This window comes from Euphorbia lathyris, chromosome 5 (assembly GCF_963576675.1).
Source record: "Euphorbia lathyris chromosome 5, ddEupLath1.1, whole genome shotgun sequence".
Taxonomy (NCBI): domain Eukaryota; kingdom Viridiplantae; phylum Streptophyta; class Magnoliopsida; order Malpighiales; family Euphorbiaceae; genus Euphorbia; species Euphorbia lathyris.
The window spans coordinates 54,974,673-54,984,218 of NC_088914.1; the positions used below are offsets into that span (position 1 = coordinate 54,974,673).

Consider the following 9,546-nt stretch of genomic DNA (forward strand, 5'->3'; position numbering starts at 1 on the left):
CTTATTAATCGTGATAAAAGATACGATTTTTACATGGGATAAGCCCCTTTGATATTATGAGCCATATATCACATTTAGATACAACATTTAGTAAGATTTCTAGTATTTTGGTTAAGCCTTTGTTCTGTGACTACGTTGAATTATATATGCTCGGGTGAGCATTGGTAAAAATGGGAGGTGAAAGGGGATTTTCACATTGGAGGATGAGAAGGGGAGTAGGATTGTAATCTCAATGGCTTCCTGTTTTGTGCACTAGTTCCAATCCAAGTGTATTTGGGCATGAGTTAAGTAGTGTAAGGATGTTCTAGCTGTGAAGAAAGTTTGGAAGGTGAAAGATCAGTATCCTAAACCAAATTTACATCCAGTTAATATTGCTGAGGCTCACAGGCCTGGGCCTGAACCTGTGGTTGGGTGATTTCCCAAATCTCTTGTGCTTGTGAAGAATCTAATACCAAAGGGACTTTCTTGTTCCATTCCCTTTGGTATTTCAGTTAATTTTAAGGTTGCTATTTCTAGCATGGATAAGAAGGCGAAATTTGGTAATTTTCACCAAACCCCTCTCTAAATCTCGGTTTCTTATTATGCTTCAGGCCTAGTTAATGGTTCACTTACTTTTCACTTAAAGGGTACTGAATCTGATACAGATATTATTTAGTTATAAATTTTGAATTAGTAAACTGTAATTTAAATGAAATTGTTTCAATTGTAAATGGTATCCACTGTAAATCTATAAGTTTAAGAACTCTCATGATCTAATATAATTTTAGTTGAGACTAGAAGTGTTTGAGGAGCTACAACAATTCTATTTTCATATAACATGGAATATACCATTACATAACTTAGTAAATGATCATAAAACATGTAATTTTAGTGGATTTGGACATCCATGACCTTGCGTTCAACTTGATTCTTAGGAATAGAGATGAAGAGAACTCCATTCTTAAGTTCAGCCTTGATGTTGGACTTGTCACTGTTTTGAGGGAGCTGAAATTGAGTGTGGTAGGAACTGAAACTCCTAGCAGACCAGGAATCATTCCCAGCAGACTCTTGATGATCTTTCTTGTGCTCTCCTTTTATAACAAGAACATCATCCTCAATGGAAACCTTGACATCTTCCTTGGACAATCCAGGCATGTCAAACCTCAACTTCATCTCATTTTCATCGTCTATGATGTCCCAAGGACTACGTACCTGAGCCTGAGGCTGATCTCCTCCCCCTCTTGCTGTTCTGGTGATTCCATATGTATCTTCGAATATCCGATCCATTGTATCTATCATTTGTCGCATTGTTCTCATTGGAGACCATGGATCCAATAAACCTATATATTATGAGAATGAATTAGATACTTATCAAATTAATAACATGAAATAAACCAATATTAAAAGCAAGGTTACCAAAAGGTGAAAGATTAAGAGGGAGTGTTGATGGAGTTGGAGGGTTTGATTGGTGTTTGGGTTGTTGATTAAGATGCACATCCACTGATGTATCATGCTTGTTGCTATCCCCTGCTGCTGCTGCCGAAGCCCTCACTGAAAGCACCCGCATAGGCAGAGTCTGATTGGTTTTAAAGTTTAGTGAGGAAGGAAGCATTGGTTTAGTTGATGAAGAAGGAACCATTTTGTTACATGTTGAAGGAGACCAACACAATGCTGCTGATGAAGCCATTCAATTCCTAATTAAACACCAGTTGTAAGTGGATTTTGCTGATTGTTCAATCCAATTCCTATAAATGGAAGCAAGAACATGGATTTATATATACAACTCTAATAGTATAGATGGGTCTTGAAGCTTTCAGACCACCAGACACTTCTAGACCTACTTCCGAATCCGGGTTTCTCTACCTGTTTCCGGAAACATCTTTCTTATTCGCTCTTCTTCTTTTCCATTCCATACTTTACTAATTATTATTAAAATAGAACGGGACATGATAAATCAAATCGAATTTATAGTTAAATTATAAGTCATTTCATCGAATCGGATAATTATAAAATTATTTTTACAAATTTTATATATATATATATATATATATATAATTTATAAATAAATTTTGGTTTTTTTTTTTTTTATAACTTGAGCCTTACATATATAACAGATAATTAGAGTTAAAATAACTTGAATCCGTCAATATATTATATGTTAGATTTTTTTTAACGGTATATTATAATCAAAACAAATAAGAAATAATGAAAAATTGATACTCAAAATGAACCATTTGAAATTGTTTTAAATTGATACAAAAAATTGAAATGCTCTCCCTACCCCGTCTCTAGGGTTTTTGCTAGCTTACCCCGTTTTTGTCTTGGGTTTTTTTTCCTGCTATCTCTTGCGTTCCTTGCGCACAAAGTATCCCACCCCCGACCCCCCTCAATCTTCCCAGCATCTTAACCACCCTCGCCATCCCCTCACAGCAACGGCCGCCTTGCATAATTGCCTTCTCCTGACCTCGGCGAACCCGAAATCACTATGGAGGACCTCACGTCGTCCTATATTCAACTCAATTTGGCAGACGAAGATACAGCACCAATAGTTATCCCAGAAGAAGTTCCTCTCCCAGATTTTGATCTTAGATGGAGCTGCGTGGGCAGATTCATATCAGATAAACCAGTCAATCTGGAAGGTATGAAAGTTACACTGTCCAGATTGTGGAAACCTGCAGGTGGTATGTCGATAGTTGAACTGGAGGAAGGTAGACTATTGTTTCAATTCAACCACATCTTTGACATGAATGGAGTCCTGAACGGCGGCCCGTGGTCATTCGAGAATAAGTTACTCGTCATCAAAAGAGTTTCTGATATTGCAGACCTTCGACAGCTAGAATTAAACACTGTTGCTTTCTGGATTCAATTACACGGCCTCCCGACAGGGTATCGCACGGAGAAAATCGCGGTCGCTTGTGGAAGCTTTGTGGGTCCTGTGATTAAAACAGATCCCCGGGATTATGTCGAGACTTTCCACGGCTATCTCCGAGTGCAAGTCCAGCTAGACATCCGTTTGCCCCTTAAACGCAAAACCAAACTAGGCAAGTCGACAAAAGAGTGGATATGGATCAACTTTCAGTACGAGAGGCTTCCCCATTTTTGCTTCTTCTGTGGTCTATTGGGACATAATGCTCGTGACTGTGCCCCGTTTCGAGCGCTGAATGACCCAGACTTACCAACAGTCTATGGCCCGTTTCTACGCGCAGCACCTCGATGATTCACGCAGAACCACTCGCCATGGTTACACAATGCCCCCATCCTGGCCTTCCAAACCCGCAATCTCATCAATAACCAGACAACAATAAATTTGTTAACACAGACACAGGCTAAACTGAAGGAGCTAGTAGAGAATGAGGATGATGTTCAAGTGGTTTCAGACCCAAAACGTAAAAGGGGGGAAGAAGAAGCAAGTGATTGTAACATGGAAGGATTTTCTGAGGAAAAAGAGATATCGGCAGACTCCAATATTGGGGTCAGCCGGAAGCCATGAAAACCTTTAGCTGGAACTGCCGATGAGTGGGTAACCTCGAGACAGTCAGTGAGCTCCGGGAGCTCATCTTTACCCACAAACCATCCATCATCTTCTTGATGGAGACAATGATTAGTAAAGCATCAATGGAGCGTGTCAAAATCTCTCTGGGGTTCGATAAAATGTTTGCTACGGACAGTGTGAGAGGAGGTGGAGGGGTTGCGCTTCTGTGGAAAGAGGAAGTTATGGTTCAGCTGGTAAAATACGGAATAAATTTCATCGATGTTCTGATCTCTTGCAGTGACCAGCCGAGGTGGAGACTCACGGGCTTCTACGGATTCCCTGAACGCAATAGACGTAGCGCTGTAGACACCGAGTCGGAGGACCTGTGACGAAAACCTGAAAACAAGACGGTGGAAGCGATTGATTCCGGAAGTTTCGAAAAAAAATAATAAAATAAATAAGTTACGGTGGGTCGCTGTTGTTGATTGGATGGCTCGCGAATCCTTAGCGGCATGGTGCGAGTACTTAGCGGCGGCCGGCGCGCGTTCGACGACAGTCGGACACCCGCTCGACGACGCAAAGCGCGCGCTCGACGCCCGTCGGATGCACGCATCCAACCAGGAATAGCACGCGCTCGACGTCCGAGCAATGCACGAGCTTGGCAGCGGGAGGCGCGCGCTCGTTGGCCACGGGGCGTGTGCGCCCGGCAGCGCGGAACACACGTTCGGCGGTCACGACGCGTGGACGCCCGACGGCGCGGAACGTGAGCTCGACGGCCGCAGGGGGCGTGCACGCCCGGCGGCGCGAGACGCGCCCCGGCGACCGTTGGGCGAGCGCCCAACCGCGTCGGGCGGACGCCCAACGGCAGTTGGGTGCGCACGCCCAACCTCACGTTGGGCGCTCGCCCAACGCTGTTGGGCGGTAGCCCAACGCAAGGTTGGGCGGCCGCCCAACATGCTTTGGGAGGCCACCCAACCCCCTTGGGCGACGCCCGATTTTACTCGGGCGTCGCCCATTTGTCCGGTGACCCGTTTGCCTATAAAAGGCACGGATCCCCATGCATTGGAGGGAGGAGAATTTTTGGAGCTTTCTCGCTCTAAACATTTTTAGAGAGAGAAAGTCAATTTTTTGGAGAAAATATTTTTTTCCCAAAAAAATCCAAATTTTCCAAAGTTAAATTTTTACTAAAAAAAACACAAAAAACCTGAAAATCACGACTCGTGAAATCAATCGGCTTCGTCTGTCAGATACCGAATTTAAGGTATTATCCGAGGACTAGACTCTTTTATTTAATTTATTCCTTTCCTTTATTTATTTTTATGTTATAGTTTTTTATTTATTTAGTTATCGTCTCGTGTTGAATAAAATTCGGTTTTGCTTTAAAATAAAAAACCTCGCTTTGATATCCCAATACGAACCGTGATCCGATAAAAAGGTAGTTCGGGTGTTAAAAACGTTGTAATTATAAGTTTTAATTTAAAAGAATTTCCGAATAATGTTTTAAAATAAAAACGTCGTTTTAGGAACTTCCGTTATTGACTATAATCCATTTTTTGGAGTTCGGAAATCCAAAATGATTGAATTAGACTTAATTTAAAGCTTTTGAATAAATCTGGAAACAGTTGGAGTAGTTCTGTAATTTTCCATTTCTGTCACTAATTGCTGTTTACCGACGGATTTTCCGTCGGTAAATCTGCTGGAATGTAAAAAATGCTGTTTTGGTCCCTCCTTCTTAACTTTTGAGCTTTTGATCGTTTATATATATATGTATAGTTATGTAATATATGTTTTCAAATTATTTTTTTAGACATTTGGTATATATAATTATTTAGGATGTTTGTATATCATTTTTTATTTTATTTTCAAAATATAAGTATATGTATATATATCTTTTCTTTTCTTCTTCCTTTACTTAAATGGTAATTAATCTCATTTTAAAAGAATATTTACTTGGGGTTTTGGGAGTGATTTATTAGTGGATAAATATGTATTATTTTTGACATTTAAAATTACATTAGTTATGTATATATATAGTTTTGGGATATTTGGGTTATATTAGTTATTATTAAATAAAACTATTTTGGGAATAAATGTTATTTTCTTATCTAGGAGTTTTATTTACTATTTTCACATGTTTAAAGTATAAATGTATTATATTTAGTATTTTCATATATGTATTATATAATCTTTTTTAATTAACTTTTATTTCATGCTTCCTTTTTGGATTAAAATGTATATATATATGCTTATATCATTTCCTTTGTTCTTTTGGGCCATTTAGGGGTCCATGTTTCAAATGGACTTTATTTGGGAGTGAATTTTGGTTTAAATATGTTTATTATTGTAATTATGACTAGTAGAGAATCTATTAAGGAAAAGGGGAAAACAAATCACAAAAAGAGTTTTCAATTTAATTATTTAAATTAATGAATTTTTAGAGGTTCCTAATGTAAATAAATTGATTTTTCTTGACATTTCAAATCGTTTCTCAAAACACCACGTTTTAAAACCTTAGTCCGTTCCAACGACGGATTAAGCGAACATTGTAATTAAAATCGTTTCTTTGTGAATAATAGAGTTTTGAATTGTTTTCTTAAAGGATTTGTACAAAATAAAATTGACTTGTATGTTTAACCACGTTTTCTTATTGAAGGTTTTTATCTCAACGTTTTCAAACACTCGAGTCGTTCCAACGGCGATTCGGGTGAACTTCATCAGACGGGGTTTTAAAGCGCACATAAATCGTTCCAACGGCGATTAAGGTGCGAACCATGTAAATAAATTCGTTTTGGGGAAATAAGTTAGCATAGAATTAACACGCAACACGACATGTAAATCACGTTGTAACTAAATCACTTCTTTCTTCCCCCTCTCTTTGTATGTATATTGAACTGATGTAAATGGGTGATTCTTTACTAATGTGGCTTTTCAATAATATATGCTCAAAACGGTTTCTAAAAAGAGAAAGAAAAGGTTTCAAATGAATTTTAAACTTAAAGAAGTATACGATTAGTCCGTTATCGCCTAACATGCTGAGTAGGAGGCCGGTGGTTCATAACCGGGCGATGTCGGGGTGCCTAGTAGCCTTTCTCCGGAAAGGAGCTAGCCTTCTCGGCTCGTACCTAAGTTTCCCGAACCCACACCGGTCTCCCACAAGGGATCGGTGTTCATTTTCCCATTCGTGGGTGGCGACTCTTCCATATCTCCGGTCCTGCCGAGCAGCTTGATTCCACGATTGGTTGCTTTCGGCGCCAATCACCGCTTACGTCGCCATGAGGTTGTCCACCCCCCGGTTCGCCCAGGAGATTAGGCCGCGGCACCTCGTCTAACAAGTGGCGACTCTGCTGGGGAAGCGAGAAATTTGATTCCGGAAGGCGTGTATTAAGCCCTTAACGGGGACGGATCGTATTATTTCTTTTCGTATGCATTCATGTGCATTATTGCAAACCTTTTGGGTAATTTCCGCGAAACCTCTAGCGAGAGTCCATTCGTCGCTCGAAAGAGGCTAGTGTAAGTTCCCCCTTACAGTAAGGCGCCAAAGGGTCCCCATCCATTCGTTAGGGGCAAATTTGTGCTGTCCTGTGAGGTCCCGCGCTCAGCCGTGTCAGCATATAGTAGCCTTAGAAGTTGTCATAGGATTACCCGTTACTATTTTTGGCGTGATAAATGAATCAGTTCGTGTTTTCAAATCGCCATGATACGTGTCTAAATCCTAAAGTATGTAAAGAAAATGAAATGATGCGTTAATATATACTCTTGAGTCGACATACTAATTACCCTAAAACATCGAAACGATTTAAACTAAAGACGACTTAGTCATCTCGTATGAATGAACATGTGCGGCCCGCCTTGTCCCTTTCTGTGTCCCGATGAAGGCACATGTTCAGGAAATGCGTTACGACGTAAGCACGTATTAGTATGCGTCGGTTTGGTGTTAAGGATAGTTACATTTCGATACAAAAGACTATATTAACAGTAGCCGTTATTCACATTCTTTAAATAAATTGGGATAAAACGAGATCATAACGAAACGAAAACGAAGAACATTTCTGTTTCGAACGACCCTGTCATAACGTGAAAAGTTTCGCGCACGTAGCCCGTCCCTTCCGAATAAAAAAGGAGCTTTTACGTTATGCCCCGTGTCGTTCTTAAGAGAAATGGACGTGTCCGCAGAAGTGACTAAGAAAAGAAAAGCAAAAAATGAACTAAATGACCAAAATCATTCCGAATTTATGATATATGTCAATCCCGAGCGTAGTTAAAGAAAATAAACCAATGCCGTTGAATACGTGCCTCGAACGAGTGTATACCCCGTTTAAAATCACAAAGCCAAATTAAGCCAAACCATATAATTGCGCCATATGGACGAGACTGCGGGTTTTGACTAACGACTCGATCATTTCGACCGTTACCAAAACTGCAAGAAATATGGCCCGATGTATGTGTTTGCTTAAGTCGTGCCTAAAGGAAAGAGAACGGTGATATCCTCGCTTTGAATAAGCATGCGATTCAACGAAACATTGATTTTCTATAACCACACTAAGATGATATATCCCATGGATTGGGAAGAACAACGAACTGTTGCTAGCCGAAAGGTTACCGTGCGCTCAAAATAAGACTCGCCGTCTTTTCACGTAGCTAAAATGAGCAAACGGATCCTCGACGCTAAGAACAAACGCGTTACGCGATGAGTCTGTTCCCTAAAATAAAATCCAAAAGTGATTCCATCACTAAATAAACACGTGGTTACGTTTCTCGATAGATCCAAAAGATCCCGTTGTAATCCAAAAATCGAGACACGAACCCGCGCGAACAAAAGGGAACGAGTCATTGACAATAACGAACGATTGGACTAGAAGAATAACTCGTACCACGTCTAAAAACTGAGATGCGCTCAAAGGGAGTCAAAACCCGAACTAATGCGTCTCACGAAAGGACGAAAGACGAGTTATTCCGAAAGGACAATCCAACTTGGTCGATTTCTTAGTCACTGAACGTTGATACGTCAAAACGAACTGTATTGTCTGATGACTGATCTACTTTTCCACAATAATCGACGGCATCACGCGTCCCCTGGACCGCAATGTGAGCCCCAAACCAAAATCCTAGGAAAGAGACTTGGACCATCGAGTGTGTGGAGGAATAAGGGTGGAAGAGAGATGTTGTGATACGTGTAATTAGACTAACGTGTGTTCTTCTTATCTTATATATCCGTAAATAAATAAACGCACACACCACGAACTATGCATATAAAATCATGCATACATGCTAATGGATACCGTTCGCGCAGACGTCATCATTAAGCGATTGTGGTACCGAGAGAGCAGTCGGCTAGTTAGGCAGTTTGACCAGTTACAGATTAACAGTTCTGAATCAGTAGTTGTGGCTTCGGAATCATCTTCGTCCGAGTATACTCAGTCTTCAGCCAGTATGTCTGCGACCGACGAAAAAGTGGCCGGATTGGAAAACTCTGTGAACAACATTAATGAGCAGTTAGCGGTGATAGCGGCCCAGTTAGCCAAGCTGGCGATGAAAGACGATAAAAGTGGCAGTAAACACGCTGAGAATGAGGTGAACGATGGCCCTCGCTTTGGGAACGAGGATGATTATCAGGATTATATTCGAAAATAGCTTAAGAAAGAGAAAGCTAAGAAAGAGGAGTGGAAACAACACATCACGCAGGAGGTGCAGGATCTACGTGGGGGAAGTTCTGGGAGTCAGGACTTTTATAACTTGAAGAATTGTTTATCGGCAACGGCTTTGCCTTTGAAATTCCGGCTCCCTGACATGAAAAAGTTCGATGGAACTGGGGATCCCACTGCCCACATGAATCAGTATGTTGCTGTAATGAAGCACACGATCCTTACTGAGGATCAAGTCCTAGGGCTGTTTAACACTTATCTTGAGGGGGCTGCCCTCACATGGTTTCATGCATTGCCTATGGTGACGAAGAGGGATTAGAAAGAGTTAGCGAAGTCATTCATCGCTCAGTATAGCTTCAACACCATGCTTGAGGTCACTTTGAAGGAACTTGAGAGCACTAAGCAGCAGACTGGGGAATTTTTTTTCCGATTTTGTAAAAAGATGGAGAGCCA

At 40.8% G+C, this 9,546-nt stretch overlaps 1 protein-coding gene across 1 annotated transcript; it reads right to left on the reverse strand.

Annotated features, from left to right (window-relative positions):
* Positions 1-748: 748 nt before the first annotated feature.
* On the reverse strand, positions 749-1,875 carry LOC136230236 (small heat shock protein, chloroplastic). Its single transcript, XM_066019239.1, has 2 exons — positions 1,396-1,875; positions 749-1,319 (listed from the first exon to the last, which is right to left on the reverse strand). Exons 1-2 carry the CDS (start codon positions 1,664-1,666, stop codon positions 868-870), a joined length of 723 nt encoding a protein of 240 aa, XP_065875311.1. The 5' UTR covers positions 1,667-1,875; the 3' UTR covers positions 749-867.
* Between the last annotated feature and the right edge of the window lie 7,671 nt (positions 1,876-9,546).